At 37.6% G+C, this 19148-nt stretch overlaps 2 protein-coding genes across 2 annotated transcripts in view; one reads left to right on the top strand and one right to left on the bottom strand.

Annotated features, from left to right (window-relative positions):
* Positions 1-310: 310 nt before the first annotated feature.
* Positions 311-17063, bottom strand: LOC140246595 (mediator of RNA polymerase II transcription subunit 17-like). Its single transcript, XM_072325939.1, has 13 exons — positions 16952-17063; positions 13927-14100; positions 12802-12952; positions 12029-12215; positions 11321-11482; positions 10642-10769; positions 9443-9574; positions 6473-6672; positions 5880-5936; positions 4347-4490; positions 3461-3575; positions 2381-2529; positions 311-2030 (listed from the first exon to the last, which is right to left on the bottom strand). The coding sequence occupies exons 1-13, from the start codon at positions 17041-17043 to the stop codon at positions 1805-1807; spliced, it is 1917 nt and encodes a 638-aa protein (XP_072182040.1). The 5' UTR covers positions 17044-17063; the 3' UTR covers positions 311-1804.
* Positions 17064-17118: 55 nt separating this feature from the next.
* The window catches only part of LOC140246584 (transcriptional adapter 2-beta-like), a 51177-nt gene continuing 49147 nt past the window's right edge, over positions 17119-19148 (top strand). Inside the window, exons 1-2 of the mRNA XM_072325928.1 lie at positions 17119-17175; positions 17271-17377. Of these exons, the coding sequence (XP_072182029.1) occupies positions 17163-17175; positions 17271-17377 (120 nt within the window). The 5' untranslated portion in view covers positions 17119-17162. The remainder of the gene's footprint in view (positions 17176-17270; positions 17378-19148) is intronic.

Here is a 19148-nt window from a genome sequence, read left to right as displayed (position 1 = left end):
TGAATATTCAGTCTTGTCACTTTCTAGTTTTTCTACTGACTTCTGTTCCTACCTGTCAGTTGCTAGCCAACATAATCTTTTTGTAGATTATATCACTATAAAACATTAACAAATGTGAAGCCAATTTTGAGACAAGTGGAGAGTAGAGTAAGAGATACAAATGTACATGTACACATACATGTATTTCCACTGTGTAAGTCTTTGACACTTTGACACTCTCATACTCAATGACTTACACATCTGCAAACTTCACTGAATCTACAGAATGAGAAAAATCCTTTCTTATTACATAAAACACATAGTCACCTCACTGCACTCTCACACCCATAACTCACTAACCGGGCTACAGCTTACAGATGATGGCTCCACAGTAACTTTTTATGTTTGTATGTACAACTTTAATTTCATGAGACATAATTTACAGTCATTGTATTTTGTATATAATACATCAGTCTACAAGAGAAAAAAATAGTTGGCTAGACCATCTCTGAGATAGTTTGACAAGAGGAAATGGTATACAGCGCACTCCCGTTACAACGAACACGATTATAATGAAACTCTCATTACAATGAATAAAAATTCTAAACAACTACATTGTATTACTATGTATTTTGTACATAGCTTTGTTGTTTGGCTTTAACAATCCAACAAATGAAAACTGCCAGTCCAGTGAATTTTGTTTTAACGGGAGTCGCTTGTACCAAATACTCGGCATGATCATAACCTTTGCCTTCACTCTCCAACATCTTCTCGTCAACCTTTGAGACCCAGCAGCTTATCAACTCCAATGAATCGTTCACCTCTTGGTATGTGGATTACTTCTCAGGGTATGTGTATTGATCACTCCTACACAGACATCTTAACATTTACAGTTCCACAATACAATGTATTTTGATCCTATGGGGTAATTCCTGCATCATTCATGACAGGGAAATATTTACCTTAAAGCATTATGGCTCCAAGGGATGGCCAACAAATGTCTCTTCTACTCGTTCTCGAGCAAAATTATTGATATTAAAACCACTCAAAGAGGGCACACAGAGGGTATGGTAGCATGGTCATATCTCTGTCATATAAATATCTGTAGCACTACCCTGCATAAAAAATGGCTCACGAGTGATAAAAGAACTGTAGAAAAGGAAGAACTACACATAGTGATTCCTTGTGTATCCTCCAACAGGGATAGAAAAAAAAATGAGATGTGGAATCTATCATGCAGTGGAGATTTATGGTACGTCTGAATTTGCAACATAAACATTTGTGGTTTGGCCTCTTTGACATGCTTGAAAGCTTTCCAAGAAATTCCAAGAAAACTCAAATTAAATTCACAATACAGGTATTTACTTCTTAAGTGCAAATTGCGTGTGAATTTTTTGCTGAAAGTTAAATGTGTGGTATGTTAAGATAAATTTATCACATTCAAGTAAGTAATGAATGAAAGTTAATGCTTAAAAAAGTGCCTCAAGTAGCTGCAAAAGGAAATATAAGTTCACGGTTCACATGCCCGCTAAGAAGAGCCTCACGTTCCACGAGGAAGTAAGGTTGAGTTGATAGTTTCACTTGTGGAACTTGTTGAGGAAGAACTACACATTGAAAGCAAGATTTACACAATCCTTTCAATTTCTCAACATCCGTGCTAAATCCTCGGCCCAGTGACAGGGATGAAGTTCTATCTGCACTTTAAGTCCAAGAAGAACACATGGACTAGACACAGTCCCCTGCCTGAGTGGCATAATGACAGGAAATCCTTGAAACCATAGTCCTTTGTAGATCTCAGAATGTCTCTTTCATGTGGTGGGTGGGGTTATTTTGCAAGTGTGGCCATCAACATCTCCATCTTGTGGATGAAGTTGCGTCCAGGAAGTCGGGCCATGTCCACCTCCCGGTAACCCTTTGGGAGGTTCTCCCACTTGGGGTCAGTCACCACATCACTGAGGACCTCCTGCTGCTGGTGGTGGGTGGAGGATGACTTACATCCCTGTACCATCACTGTTACGCCTTCCAGTGGGTCGGAACGCACTGCAACGGTCCTGCCATTGGAAAGCACAGAGATTCAATGTGTTACATTCATATCTGAACACACCCCTCATTCTTCATAGCACATGTTTTGGTAATGTATTTGTTTATTATATTCTGCAATGTACTAACAGAAATATGCATGATCACACCAGAACAAGAATCAAGTTCACATCTGGTCTTGATACAGTAGCAGCAATATTTTGTCCTTCATAGCACAATACTTTGCTGTGATGCTCCCACTCTGAAAGTTCAGATTCTATTTTGGTTGAACCCAATTAATTTTGTCACTGTCTAGACAAAACAGAAGAGAACTAAACTGTCCCTGAAAGAGATGTCTACCAGTATTGGACCAAAGTCTTACTTCTGGCCATTTGGTGTGGTGAACATGATGGCTGAAGCACTGCCCAGCAGGGGTGCTGGTCCTGTGCCCACATGGAGGTTGTACTGTAGAATCTGCATGCTCATGTACTTGCACAGCTGCTGGAGAATTATTACCTGATGCTGAGATAGCTGCAGGAGAAATGACAAAAATAACCCATTCTCACTCAAAAAAACACAAAAAAAGTCAGATCTTTGTTCACTCAAAATCAATTTCATGAATGCCTGTTTTGGTCCCTTCTGCACGTATTAGACGTTATAATTTGTTCAAGGTGCACGCTAGCAGTCAAGTGCTATGTTTGATATTGTATATCTATTGTTGAAGTGTTGAAGCTCTTTTCATCAGTGACAATTCACTTGTGCAACACACTCAAACACAACATACAAAACAAACAAACACGAATCACATGAAGTTTTGTAGAATTGTGCTTGGACATACAATCAACCTTGCTTAAGTCAACTTCACATAAGTTGAATAATTTGCCTAAGTAGGTCTTTTCAAGTCCTCTTCTCTTTATAAGTGTATTCTATTGATTTTAATACTTCATCAGTTGTATTTTCTCTCAGTCAAAGTTATTTCTTCAGTCCAAATAGATCAACTTAGGCAAGATTGACTGTACATGCTCGTTATGTGGACATTCATCACTGTGGGGAAGGTGGTGTGAAAGCAAGCAATGAAAGTAATGGTTATTATGTCTGCAAAGTTGAGGGGACATCATTCCAACATGACTGACTGTCCTATTTTGTGACTGAGAAGATTTCTGTGCTATTGTCTGGTTTGGTTAGAGTTATTCCTTTGTTGGTGTTGGATTGTTTTGATGACTTTATTCACAACAGCTTTTCCATTTCAACAAATTTCTGTAAATTTCAAAATTTTGAAGATTTTTCAGAGTTAAATACAGTACATAAATACTATGATTTTTGTTCTGTTTCTAATTTTATAAGTGGGTCTCTATGATCTAGTAGAGAGAACAAAACGGATCCATGTAAATTGGAAATGCCTCTTAATTTTACTTCTGGAGCTTACAGGGTAAATTGCAATATATTCTATGCTGCCACTCACTGAAAGCATGATGAAATCTCTGAGTTCCTGCTCATTATGTGTTAGTGTGACGACCCGTCCGTCCTTCCAGACTGCTTGTATGCTGTCTGTCTCAATGCTCAGCTGCACTGATGACCTAATTAGAAACAATAAAACAAAGTAACTATGCTGATGCAAAGCTAAATGTAAGTGCATTTTTGCTTTTAACTCTTTATGTGCCACGTTCGCACCTCCGACTCAGTCGACGGCGTGGCAACTTCGCATATTCTGCTCAACAGACAAAGCCGCCAAGACTGATCGATAAACTGCTAATTACTGCTAATCCCGCGGCACAATGAAAGCGTTTCTCATACTTTTGTTCCTCTCATATACAGCTTGCATTCTATGTGGTGATCGACTATCGAGCGATGTTCCCAACTATATTTGCTCGTAAATTCTAAGTTTCTGTCATGGCCTCAATGTGCAAAAGTCATGCCTTTACAGTAATGTAGCAACTTGTCATTCAAAAGAAAAATTGAAAATAGAGTCGCCACACAATTTATATCGAAACATAGCTTGGCATTCCTCTTTAACTTTGCCTACTATTATGCCTTGTAGAAGTTATACAAATTGGAAAAACAGAATTCTTTCTAAAAGCATGACTACCTTTGTGTCTCAGAATAACATGGCACACAGGGGGTTTCCACCATGGCACATAAAGAGTTACGGTAAGTGTGTGAGTGCCTGTGTTCCTTTTTATGAACAGATCATCATCAAACAATGAACACAAAATAGTGATTTTATGCTCTTGAAATCTAAATTGCCCTACGTCATGCCGAAGACCAATCAGAAGCACTATATGTCTTCCAGAAATAAGAAGAGATAGAAATCACTGAAAATCCATGCAAGAAACAGAGTGCGCCCTCACCTGACAAGTTGCTCATAGATGAAGCCACTGGAAGTGATGTGCACCTTGACAGTGGATTGGAGAGGTCTGGTCATGGCACCCCAGTGGGCATGGATGCAGGGGTCCTGATGCTCTGCTGACATGGTATCCAACAACCTGGCAACTCTGAGGGATGGGGGGGAGAGGCAGGGGACAAATGATCTTACAATTACCATGTGAATGTCACACACAAAAGGTGTATCTTTTAAATATATTTGTATTGTCCTTTTTAAAGTAATGTCTTGCTATTTCACCTCACAACATTCTTCCTACTACCCAATCATCCTGACATACTGATCAATACGCAGAAGAGAAAAATTATTCCTTTCTATTATAATAACCTGTATTAACCACTTAACTTGACATTAAGCACTTAAGACATGGTTAGATTTTGTTGCGTACAATTCAAATTGCTGTCCCTGATTTCCTATGACATGAAATTACACTGCCAATATGAAAATATCAAGTTGTTACAACAAATCTTTATTTCAAAGGTATCATCTGTACTGTCAAATAACTTGACATATTTTCTGCCAACACTACATATAGGTATAGGTTCATAACCCCTTGCATTGATATCTACCTGTATGTTGTTTGACCTTTGCTTGTAGATGAGAAAAGGGGTTTGGAAGAATTTAAATGTTTTCATTCATTTGTTTGTTTTGTCAACATCACGTGCATTATGCCCTGCAAACTGCAGAGTGCATTGTTGTGTGCATTGGACCTGGGATAATGTAAATGTCTCCATCAAATTTCAAAATGCTAGTAAAGATGGATAATAACCAGGGCCAGTGGAACGGGGGGGGGGGGGGGGGGGGGGGGGGGCTCAACCCCCCACCACACACATACATACACACACATTTTTTGCACCTGTACATAGGAATACATAGGGTGCCACCATGAAACCCGGAAGTGAACCATGAAACCCGGAAGCTCATGAAACCCGGAAGTGCCGAAAGTGGGCCCTCACTTTTGAAAATGTGGCGCCGCCCATGATAACAACAGGCCATAAGGGAGTACATTTTCTATACAAACATCACGCTGAATGGCCAGAGTGTTACGGTACTACCGCGGGGTCATCTTTAAATAATCATCCTACACTGGGAATAACTGATTCTTTGGATAGTATGAATGGGTAATTTTCATCTACAAGTACCAGCATTTTCAGGTAAAAGAAGTTGAAGTCACAGCACGCCTTTGTCTAGTACCCACACCTTTTTGGGATGCAAGCTCAAATCTCTTGCCATTTTTTCTTCAGAGCCCTAGTGTACCCTTTTCTTCTCTCAAAGATAAATGGAGCTCCTTTAGTGATACATAGTTGGTCCACACACACTCACTGCTGCCTGCTGTCACTTAATTTGCCACACGTGCCAAGAAGCTTCAACCACTTACTATGCTCACACAGAGACTCATCCAAACGAATGAGCACGCAAACACACACACACATACATACACACATACACACAAACTACAGTCTCATATAAGTGATCAATTCACTTCATGCAGTATCTTTACCTTTGCCTCAATACGATGTGTTTGGCCTGCTTCATAATCTTCTCCAACAGACATTCCCTGCAATGACACAAATTTCAAACATCTTCTAAAATGGTTATTGTAAAGAAGCAGCAAAGAAGTCTTTGTACTGAATGTAATTGATTTTTGATGGCAATTGTTACACTGATAACACATAGTCACAATCAAAATCACAGTATCTTCAGTACCCAATAAAAACCTCTCTTCCTTGCGCTGAATCACCGAGTGTCAAAATATGTTATTCTCTACTCTCTCCAGGCATAGTTCAACTCTCTATATGACATACATCACAAAACACACATACTCTGTAGATCCACTTGTCTGTAGTTAAAAGGCTGCAGTAAGTGTAGTAGTCTCTGTTTTCATGCCAACATTCAGTTTGCATACAGACTGGACCATGATTATATATTTATAATTGCCAACTTTTCTTCAGAATGAATTTTTAACTTGCTTTCATGGGACCCAAAAAAAAAACACCAACAAAACAAAATAAAACAAAGATTCCTCAGATCATTCAAATATCTTTATAGTTGACATAATTATTTGTTTGTTGTTGTTTTTTTGAGCAGCCTTACGTCTGCTGACTTTGGGCAATCTCCTTGTGTCCAGCAGCCTGAAGTGCCAGAGTTCTCCGCCGCTTGGCCGCTGCAGAATGAGACATTGTAATTGGCCGAGGGGTGGCGCCATTGAGATTGCTGCGATGTAGTTCTCTAAGAAGCTGATGTAGGGAGTGCTCCAAAGCATGGCTATGATTGGGTTTCACTGTTGCTTCCATCTGTGATACAACAATGTATATACATTATCTGGCTAAGGATACACTGAAACCAACTAAAAAGTGGTCATCACTTTTCAAGGTGCCTGCACATATATACTTGACTATTGCATACAAGAATGAAAACTGTACAAGTCATAACCTTACCTGTCCCAAATATTTCTGAAGTGAAAATTTGAGAAATATTAAAAGTGTTCGATGAACCTTGTATTCATTGAAGAGCTACTATCAAAGATATCATTTTTTTTTTTCAGAAACCCTGTCATCACAGATTTCAAGAAATGAAATGATTACTGTATATGTCATATATTTAGCAAGTCTAATTCTTTTTTGCGAATTGAGAGTTCCCAAAAATTTCGTGAGTGGCCACATTCGCGATTACGGAGTACAGTACTGAACAGAGAAATGTATGCTCACTCTTCACATTCATGTCGGGATCAGAGTTGATTTTTTCACGTCTATAAATTCACGAATAGCACCGACTTGCGAAAATATAAACCTTTCAAAATATTCGCCATATTCAGTAAATGTCTTTGAAGTTTCCAGTTGGTCTTACATATCTTCACAAGTAATGACAAGTCAACAACAATAAAAGTAACTGAACAGCACACTGAGTAATAGAATTCTACACAAACACAGTCTAGACATGCAGACCCTTGTTTCTCAACTGTGAACATCAATACATATCACACAACTCCCACAAATGCAAACCACACAATAAAGAATTTTGCAAGGAACTGGTGCACATGATAGTAAATGGCTATTGCACTAAACAAACAGCAGTTTATGACCTAATATCTTACAGTGCCACTGAACATGAATCATAAACTAAGGCTTCTGGATTTCACGCAGCAGTGGCTGCTAGCATGCTATGAAATCACACACAAAAGAGAATGAAAAGTATGAGCCCAAAATATTAAAAAACGTAGTGCTTTGTTTATTGGCTTTGCTTTTGTTTTTGTTTTTCCAAGCCATGCAAGTCACATGGTGGCCTGGGTGTGTTCCAAATTTTGTCACCATATCTCATGACATACTACAAGGACCGCCAATATTCACACATTGATATCAGGGAAGTTACAAAGAGCGATCAGGGAGACGTGTGTGCTACATGCATCTAAACAAGCAAGGTCTATTCCCAAATAAGGATACTTTCATATTTTCTTGTCAGGACATGTAGAGATATTTAAACTTTCACACAGCCTCCTGAAGAATCAGAGATACTTGGCAGCTCTGTGCTAACTGTCTAGTGTATCAGGGGAACTTTATGATATCCAATTTGAGGATTTAACCTAAAAAAATGGTCAGAGAAAGAGTTGCTATAGTGAATTTTCCAGACAACAATATGACACTTTGGGCAACCACAATTAAAAAAAAAAAAAAAAAAAAAAAAAAAAAATCTGCTAACAAGGGTGACCAGAATATATAAATGAATAAAACTGAATTCTAGACTAATTAGCTACCATTCAAAAACTAACAAAGGCTAATTGTCAGTGTTGGATGAAGAATAAATCATGAATGCATGCAAGTTAGGAGTAAGTATAAAAGCAGCAGCTAAATGAAATGGCAAAATACTAAACTATGATTACGACAGAAAAACCTCCTCCTACCATTTGACAGTGAAAGCAAATCCACAAATCCAAAAATTCACTTCAACTTCATGTATGAGTACTAGACAGATAATACTCTTGTCTAAAACCTGAACTACGATCATTCTAATGTACTACAGACATTTATTCCATTCAACTCCACCATGCAATGGTATTCATACATGCATTTGGGAATTTGCTAGGAATTGTCTGAAATTCCCTATACTGGCAGTTTCCTCTCAAAATGGGCTATCATTGATACCAAAAATCAGCAGCTTTTAAAAGTTAATTATATTACAAATGTCATTGCTCGATAATTGAATAAAGAATTTCACAGGCAAATTTTGTAAAGCACAAAGTTAAGTAAAAGAAAGAAAGAACACATAAAGATATGATGCCATATCTCAAAATTTCTGTGACAAGAGAAACATGTACCATTCAAAAGTAATATCACCACAACATTCAGTTTCAGTGATATACATTGACAGGGTGATATATCTAAAACTAGACCTAGCGTAACCTGCATACATGCAAGAGTGTGTCGAGTGTGGGGATTTTGGCACTATGTATCAACACAAAATGTGTGCATATTACTCACTGATGAAGACAGAATTCTCTGATAGGCCGTGGAAAATGAAATAAAGATCATTAAGCCACTCTGAAAAGCATGATTCAACGACAGCTAGTTATATTGAAGCTGAAGAATAGGTGAAAAACTGCAAAATATGAGCCTAAAAGCATACTGCGACCATACAAATGAAACAGATGCAGAGATAAATTAGTTGGATGCACATGATAAAATTTGAATTTTGCAATAATCTTCACCTTGATTTCATTGTTTGAACAGCTCTCTCCAAAAACATAAGTTTGATTTCAGTGTCACTTCAGTCTGACACAACTAAACAGGTGATTTTCAAATGACACAAACATTAAGTAAATCTTGGTAAATTACCCAAGTATGACTTGTTAAAAATCTGATTTGTCATCTAAAAGACTCATGATTTATTGATCTAAATCAAACCAAATGTGGTAATGCATATAAATAAGTAAATTAAATCTAATGAATTAGATTTAGAATTGACTGGATCATAGGAAGAGAATTAGGTTCACATAAAAAGATTGAAAATTCAGTAAAAAATGAATTCTTCAGTTACAGCAATCAGTCAGATGAGGGGTGAATTTCTTACCCTTCTGTCCATATTTGTGTCATGGCAGAGTGTGATGCACAGCTGCACCCCTTGAAAGATGTGTGCGATGATCTGGTTACCAACAACGAGATGTGGGATGGCTGCTTTCAACTGGACTGCCTCACGAGCAATCTGAGCACAGAAGAAATCAATCACAATTATAAGACTCGAACTACTGATTACACTAGGTATGCTTCCCAAGTTATTAAAGGGAATGTAAACCCAAAGAGCAATGTGGATTGAGTGAAAGCAGCAACATTAGCAGAACACATCAGTGAAGGTTTGAGGAAAATCTGACAATCGATGCAAAAGTTATGAATTTTTAAAGTTTTGGTGTCGGAACCGCTGGATGAGGAGACTACTAGAGGTTATGACGTATGAGTGGACAACAATACAAAGAAAATATAAAGGAAATTCAACAAAAATTCACTTTTCTAGCATTGTGAAAGAGCACTTGACTAACCGCTTTCAGAAAGCAGGGGGAATATTGCTACCCTTACATTATGTCGGTATCAAGATGACGGAATTTGTAATTTTGATGAAAAATGAATTTTTGTAGAATTTTCTTTATATTTTCTTGATATTGTTGTCCACTCATACGTCATAACCTCTAATAGTCTCCTCATCCAGCGGTTCCAATACCAAAACTGTAAAAATTCATAACTTTTGCATCGATTGTCCGATTTTCTTCAAACTTTCACTGATGCGTTGTACTAATGTTACTGTTTTCACTCAATCCACATTGCTCTTTGGGTTTACCTTCCCTTTAAAGCATACAACAAAATATACATCTGTGTACTTGCACAGTATGATAGTCTGGTCACATACACGAAAGAAAATTCTCATATAAGTACATTGATGTACCAGTAAATATTGTTCTTATTGGGTCCACAGTTTCCTAATGTATGCTGTAGAAGTTTGATGACTTACCATTTGCTCAGATAAGGAGACAGATTCAGAATATAATGGAAGTATCAAATTTTCTTTTAAGGAAAAGTGTCTTGAACACAAAAATGACTAATTGCAGTTGAAATGGTGACTATTGTGGTTCTCACATTACACAATTTCATTGATGGCCATTATCAACACTGGGTATAAATTCATAATTTTAGTTTACAGTGACTGGCCAATACCATGTAGTGAAAACTCAAAACCTCAGAACCTGTGACACTAATGTTTATTACAAGAGTGTTAGTCACCTGTGCAAAGAGCTCTTTACAGAAGAGGACATTCTGAGCTGCCTCCAGCCTCTCCTGCCAGTGTGCATCAGCTGACACATGACTCCTACTGGAATGCTCTACTAGGGCTGTGGCAATCTCTGCTTCACCTGGTAAATGACACATACACTTTTCATGATCGTATGAACTGCTCACGTCAAGCTGACAAACTTGCAATAATACTTACTTGTTGCTGCAGAATTGATGACTTGAGGGTCATCTTAATGAGATTATGGAACACAGCATTTCTCCTCATATTTTGAACTTTATTCTATTTCCAATAAGGACAACCCTTTCTATTATCCAACATATATACATGATATACAGAGAGAGGTGTCCTACCATCTTATCTAAATCTATCAGTACATTGTCTTGACACAGTTTATGTGAGCAATGAGGTTCATGAAATGACATTGACAGTCAAGTTATTGCACACTTCCCAGACCTATAATGCACCAGACCTCGACATTTCACCTACCTTAATCTGTGAATTTGGTTGAAATGTTCCAGAATTTGATCATTGATATTGCACTGTCATCATGGGATCTCCTATACCAAGTCTGCTTGTTTGTTTATTTAAACCCAATGTAATCTATTAACACACATTCACACACAAACAAGGAGTGATATTCTTAGTGATATGGGGACACCTGCAACTCACCTTCTTGGATAAGAACCTGGATGTAGCTAGTACCCGAGAGGTCAGAAGGGACAGTGACCCTGAGGGCACAGGGCATTATGCCCTTTTGTTCAGCCTCCTCTATCTCCTGCTCTGTCGACTTGGCCACCTCAAAAGTTCCACTGTGCCAAAATCGAGAACCAGCTGAAAATGGACACAGTAAATATCATTACAACACATTATCAAAAGAGAATTCATTGTAGTGGGAAGACTATAAATCCTTTAATATAATAATTCGCTATTAGCAGGTTGTTAAAGGGCTTTGCTACTCAATCTCATGTGCATAATGGCATTCATTAGAAACATCAATCTATGTTGGTACATATAATAGAATAACATGGTTGCATTAATGCAATTGCTAAGGTCAAAGGAGGCTTGCATGAGATTCTGTGACCAATAACGTTAGGCTTTCTAAATGGAGAATATAACTTATCTCTTTCATATTCTTCTGTGCACAATAAATATGCTGCAACCCCTAAGCACTTGATGAAATATTAGTGATTCAAATTTGAAAGCTACAAAGCAGTCATATTTGCACTGATACTGTTTTTCCTCTTCTGCTGTAACATTATCAATACACAAGAAATGCAAGACAATCTACAGGCAATGGTTAAGGTTGACAAGGAATGAACATATCCCAGAGTGCCTCAGGTGATAACATGCGTCATATGAGAATATTACACATCCCACCTGTCTTGAAGCTGAGGTCACCAAGGATGTTGCTACCAATTCTCTTCAGTCTCCAGTGCATCCGAAGTCTGTGGAGCTCCCCAAAGAAGTCATCCTTGGCACTCCTCTTCTCTGGACTACCAAAGTGCTTTGACCGAATCATCCTCGAGGCTCCACTCATGAGGATGTTTCCTGCTGCCTCTAAGCTCTGAGTTCAATTAAACATAAGATGTTCAGTTACAACATACGTCAATGTTTAATCAATGTCAGCAATTTCATACGCATAAACTTTATGATGCAAACAATAATTCTAACCTTTAATTTAACATCAATATGCTCACATTTCTGACAGTGATTTCGATTTACCTTGTTAAATGGCAAAGCATTCATGGACACATGAATGCTAATCACTTTGTATCCCAAGTAGTAATGATAATCACAAATTTAGTGGTAATTCACATACAGATATGAAAACCCTTGAAAACCCTTTCAAACAAGCCATTTGACTGAAGAATCATTATGTTCTTGTGTCTGTTTCTCATACTGAGACCAGGAAAAAAAAAAAAACATGTACAAAACTAAACATGAAAAATGCAACTGAAAATGACACATGCTCGTATGTTAATTTTTTTTTAAAAAGAGCAAATTAATGTTTTGATATGAGTGCCATTACTACACAGCTCCTTTACCTATCCTCTTCCAAGACTGAGAAGCAACCAATGAACTGAACTTCAAAGAACTTTGTAACAACCCATCTTTATCCTCACAAGGCATGTTTCTAGAGTAAATCACACCTTCTTCTTTTCAACAATCTGCAAGTTGTATTGCTTGGATGGAGTGTTGTCCACCGACACAGGATCAAGGACCATGTAGGGGTGCTCTTTGTTGGCAAGTCTGGCAATGTGGATAACATCTGACAGCACACTCATCTCTGTAAGAGCAGCTCTGTCAACAAAGCGATGTAAAGGTATAAAGGGAGGCATTAATGAGTTGAAGTCAATGGCTACATTCCTGTATCAAAAACAATTGCTCTCATGTTCTGAACACCTCACATTCAATTCTGTCATCAATTCACAATAAGTAAAATTTGAGCATAATATTTATCTAATCTAAAAACTTAATTACCAATGGAAAACTGAGAATGGAAATGCTACCTAATCATCCTATTGTAGATATTTCATTTGCATTTGTCAAATGTACCATGACTGAGGTAACTTTAAAAAAAAAAAAAAAAAAAAAAAAACCTTCAGGAATTTAGTCTCCTTTTCTTTTTCTTTTTTTTTGTCATCAAGAAAAAATTGTTTTGAAAGCGAGCACAATAATCAGTATATCTACTTGGAAGTGCATTTTAAAGGAGAATGAATCCAATATATATATACAGATTGAGTAAGTGCAGCAACATTACCATTAGACATCAACGAAAGTTTGAGGAAAATTAGACATTCTGTCGAGAAGTTGTGAAGTTTTGGTGCTGCCATCGCTTGATGAGAAGACTACAACATTTTGTGATATCAAATATGGACAATGTGCAGAAAATATAATGAACATTCAACATATTTCAAATTTTCTTGACTTACATCTTTCAGAATGCGGGGGGAATGCTATTACCCTTAACATATCAGTAACAAGCAAAAGGAATTTGTACTTAAAAAAAAAAATGAATGTTGTAAAATTCTCTTTATAATTCTTTTTAAATCATTTTCCACATGTGACGAGAAGAACTATAGTAGTCTTCTAATCAAGTGATGGCTGCACTGAAATTTCAAAATTGCATAATTTATGAACAAATTGCCCAATTTTCTTCAAATTTTCACTGATGTGTTCTAATAATACTAATATTGATATATTGTAATTTCACTGCACATGTGTATTTGGTTCATTCCCCTTTAACAACACTGCAATTTGTCCATATGTCACACCTGACTTTGTTCCTGACAGACTCCCAAGGCCATTGTGGCGGCTGAAATGGAGTGACAGCCTCTTTCTCCTCCGCCTCAGATGTTGCACTTTCCTGTGATTCCTTATCTCCTGTCTTGGTGGCAAAGTTGATCTTGTGTGCCAACTTGGCCAAATTCTCTGACATAGACAGAGGTCTGCAAAAGTTGAGATAAAATACATTCTTGCACTAAAGGGAAGAAAAGTTGTCAAGACTAATTCTTTTCAAGATGGCCTTCTCTCAGTGATATCTGAAGTTGCTTTAAAGGGACTGTACAGTACTGGTTGAGGTGGGGATTTATGTTTTGAACATTCCTAAGTAAGATAATGAGAAACCTCTTATGAAATATCAAAGAGCAAGTAATTTTAAGAAGGATTCAATGTTTATTTGATGAAAATTGGTTTTCAAATGGCTGAGATATCCAAAAAAGTGATAATAGTAAAAGGTGACAGGCCATGCCTTTTATTAGGATCTCTTTGTTTCACCTTGTTTTTGGATATCTCAGCAATTTCAAAACTGATTTTCATCAAATAAACTTTTGATACCCTTTAGAATTGCATGCTCTTTGACATCTCATAGAGTGGTTTCTGAATATCTCGCAAAACGTTAAAAGCTCAATCTTCACCTCGATCAGAACTGTACACACCCTTTAAAGTCTGCAATTTAACTGCTTTTTGGTATGGAATTGCACAAGATGACAAGCAGAGTACATGTACTATACTACAACAGGGGCTTGCCAGAAAAAAAATTTCCTTATCCAGAGAACAGAACATTTAGCTACGCTCCTGAAACATAGACATCTATTGCATCAGAAATGTTATAGAATATCTGGGCTGTTGGATGAACAAGTGGTTTATTTACTTACTTTTTTCCAACACATAAAGTAATAATATATGATTCACTAAATATATTCTCCGTGAGTAGTTGACATTTACACTTACAGATCTTGAGAAGGTATGTGAAGGTATTACACCTGGCCTTTCACTTGATTTGAAGGTGTGGGAAGCGCATGATGTACAAATTGGCACTAGAATGTACTTTCATATCCATGTAGATATCTAAAATTCTGAAAAAAAAACCTGAATTCCACCAAAATAACAAGATATAGAATCTAGTTTACATCTAACAGTTTATTTCCAATTAATAATATTATATGACAAATTTACACAAGTATCAAGGCGCAAAAAAGTCAATGTAGATATTGTACAAATGATTTATGGTATATTCAGCTGAGCTGATTGAAGTCTGAGGAAAAAAAAATGCAGTATCTAGAATGCACATGACTACACACAGACACACAGACACATGCATTTCTCAACCAACTGCTTTCAACTTGCTTGCCACCACAATCAATCATTGCACATTGACTTTTAGCTCCCATGTTGTTGAGTCGGTTTAATATTAGGGTAACATCCTCAGTATTCGGTCACTCAAGCTTTTTTGCAATATTTTTCAAACTAAAATAATGGGTGCTGTTCGCTATTCCGAAGGGTCGTTAATCCAAAACACGCAAATTCCCTATACCTAGATGTTCGTTTATCCGAAAATGAAAAAGGGTTCGTTAATCCGAAAATTTGTGGCGTTATTCCGAAGGTTCATTATTCCGATGATCGGTTAATCCGAAAATGAAATTCGGAACAATGAACCTTCGGAATAACGAATCTTAGGAATAAAGAGCCTTCGGAATAACGAACCTCCGGAATAACGAGCTGTAACCAAAATAATACATACATACATCATATCTACAGCAATGTATGTCAAATATATCAAGTTTCTTTAATCTCAACTTTCATTTTGTTAAATATCTCACAGAATTGCACAAAATCCCGAAATATTTCACCTTGAAAATTCCCCAGTTGAGTATACGGTCACCAGCACCAGTATTCGCGCGTTCAAAGTGCGCGTTCAAAGTCAATGCGTGTTCAAGGCAGCTGAAAAATGCGTGTGCATGCTACCTTGTTGGTGCAAAATTGCATCGGGAACGTTGCAGCGACCGTTGGTGACCGAATACTGGGGCCTCGGCACTTGCATTCAACCCTTGTACATTGGGACACTGTATTGGCACATACGGAAATTTTGTTTTTCTTTTGCGTTTTTGAGGATACCATTACACTCCAAGCTTGCGATAAGCAAAAAATCCCGCGAGAGAACAGCGTATTTCTCGATTTTTAGCGCTTTATCGGCGACCCATACTCTTAAAACTGGGCCTTATCTGTGCGCGCTTTTAGAAAGTAGCGCCGATTCTGCACTTTTGATGGTAAAATTTGGGATTTTGGATGGATTTTTGGAGGGGGATAAGCGCTAAGGGAGTTTCCTGTTGTGAATGAGTGTGCAAGTATGTGAATTAATGTGATTTGCGTGTGTTGTGACGGTTGAACTTACTGGCTGGTGACTAGTGATAAGTGACCGAATACCGGGTGCTGACCGAATACTGGTGCCCTTACCCTACTTAGTTAAATTCAAAGATTTATTGCATAAAACAAGGTGCCCATAATTTGACCACAACATCATCCAAAATTCGACCGCCTGCTACGTGTAAAACCTATGCTTTCACATGAGGCTGAATTTTCGATATACATATGTATCTAGATGGGTAACTTCAGTTCCAGATTGTGCAGGTAACATTATTACCGCAATCTCTTGCCAAGGCCAAGTTTTTTGGCTTACAAAGAGCGAGTTGTTTTGAGCAACAACATTCATGCAAGAAAGCAAGACAATTTCTGACAAATGATGATGTTTGGTTCAAATTCCTGTATCTCTGAATTGAAAGAGCATCATTCTCTTCACTCTCTCAAAGAGTAACACCATCATGTTATCAGAAACCTCAACATATTCACACAAATTTCAGTGCTCTCCTCGAGTCTCGTAACGTCACATAAATTTACACGCATAGGACTAAGAAAATGGCATAAAAGCAAGTCCGTCTGAATTATCAAAACAGTTACTCCATAGAAAACATTTGGTGAACAATGCAAACAGAATGCCTTTATAAATTTAATTTTGCGTACTTGGTATATGTTTCCAGGCCATCGAGGGATATTTCTTGGACTTTATGTTCTTGAAGAGATTCCAAGCTCAGCTTCACCGACGGACCAGCCATTTTTTCCTTTTTGTCTGCTAAACAATGATGCATTGTGGGCTGACCACATGACGTCACGCATGCGGAGCGAGTTCACGAGCGTGTGATTTCCCCGTCTCTCCCTTGCGAATGTGCCAAAGATGTCGGTAGCCGGTAAGACAACGGAAATTACTGATAATTTCCCGCTTTATGCTCTTCCATGAAATGTGATTGTATGTTTGATGTATGGTTTTACATTCTCTTTACAGAGACCCCTCCAAGATTGTACTGTAACTACTGCCAGGAGGAGTTAAAATCCTTCAGCGTGAAATGCTGCGAATGCTCCGACACCGAGACGTTTGATCTTTGTTTACAGGCGAGTATAAAAATAGCACAGCAAGTCGGCTGCTTACACTTTCAAGGTCAATGATATTAAACCCCTGTTTTATACAAATCAAGCCTAATTGTAAGGAACACAATCATTTTTTCTCTGAAATAAGTCAAATTTCACCGTTCACAGTGCTTTTTTATGTGCGATGTAACGCGTGCAAAGCAACTGAGAGTGGAATTGACTTTGAATGCTGTTTACGAGTGCTCATTGTAGATCGTGTTCTCGCATTGAAGCTAACGGGTAGGCCTGCCCCATCCGCCCAGGCCTCATTCATGTGTGTGGTACACACAGCACAGCACATGTACGTGGTCGGTCACACTCGCTGCATCGTGCCTGCGAGTTGTGTGTATTGAAGCCATGGGGGTCCATTTAGGTATTCATTTCCTGTACCATCCGTCCGTGGGGCTGTTTGTGCTAGCTGCACATACGACTGATGTACTACACAGGCAGCCATTATTCACACTGGTGCAGTGATGGTAGTGGACAACTCTGCACATGCCAATGCTTTAGGGTAGTGCTGTATTCATATCCTCTTTGTGTCTCTTTGTTCTTGCCACAGAGACCATGCACAGTGTGGACTTGGTTGTAGCTTTTTTTCAGATTACTACTAGTACTGTGGTATCTCTTTCTCTCTCTTCAGTGTATCCATTTACTTACAGCTATGCAACATACTACTATTGTACTACAGCTTACACTCAGATTCTTAAATCACATTGTTTGTTTTATTTCTATCATTTACCCTTCCCTGGCCTTGTGAAGTTGTATGTTGTTGAAAAGGGAATGAGGAATCTGACAAGAAATGTTTGTTTGATGTACCCTAAAGATTTTGCTACTGGCATTCAACTACCCTCAGACACACCCACAACATAGAGAGGGCCCCAATGAAAGAAGTTATTGATTATTATATTTCTTTTCATTGAAATCTTTCCTCGGGAAAAGTACATGGTAAAAAAAAGAATATATATATATATATATATATATATAACTTATATATATATGTATATATGTATTTTGCTTTTTATTTCAGTATTACATCCTGCAAAACAAAAATAAATCAGTCAAAGCAAGTATTTTTGCAACAACAACAACAACAAAAACCCACAAAAAAATGCTGTAGGCCTACTGTATATCACAAGACGAAGCCATCTGGAACCACTGTGGCTTGTGTAAGTTAGCATTATACAATAATGGTACGATATGTGTACAATCTTTTACAAAACTTGTATTTAATAATAAATGGGACAGATAAAAACAGGACAGAAAAAGAAGAAATTTTGAATTAGTGAAGATAGGATCACACACAAAAGTGCTTTTATGCAGAAATAAGTAGTACAAGAGAAGCTTTATTTTATATGTAATATTCAGATATACCCTTGCAGATTATGGAGTTGTCAAGGACCATGAAAGAAAAGAAAATTGTAACTAACTGAATTGTGTTCAAATGGGAAAATTATAAAGACGATTTTTAAATGATAATGGTAATTTCCATATAGTTATGATAACTTTCCACCTAAGCACTGTCCTCACACAGCTTTAAATTTGCATTTTACTGAGGTACCTGTACTATGTAAGATGTGGAAAATCTGTCCCAGTGGTTAATGATATGATAATTGAATTACATTCTCCCCACATGGGAAATATTAGTGAAGAATTTCACTATTCTTTCTCTTTGTTTTTGACCATAAATAACACAGCCCTGGTTATTGGCAAATTAAGTAGCCTGCATAATCTCCAGCTTTGTAGATTCACATAATTG

Source organism: Diadema setosum, chromosome 1, assembly GCF_964275005.1.
Source record: "Diadema setosum chromosome 1, eeDiaSeto1, whole genome shotgun sequence".
In the NCBI taxonomy this organism is placed as follows: Eukaryota; Metazoa; Echinodermata; class Echinoidea; order Diadematoida; family Diadematidae; genus Diadema; species Diadema setosum.
This window is presented reverse-complemented; position numbering and strand designations above follow the sequence as displayed.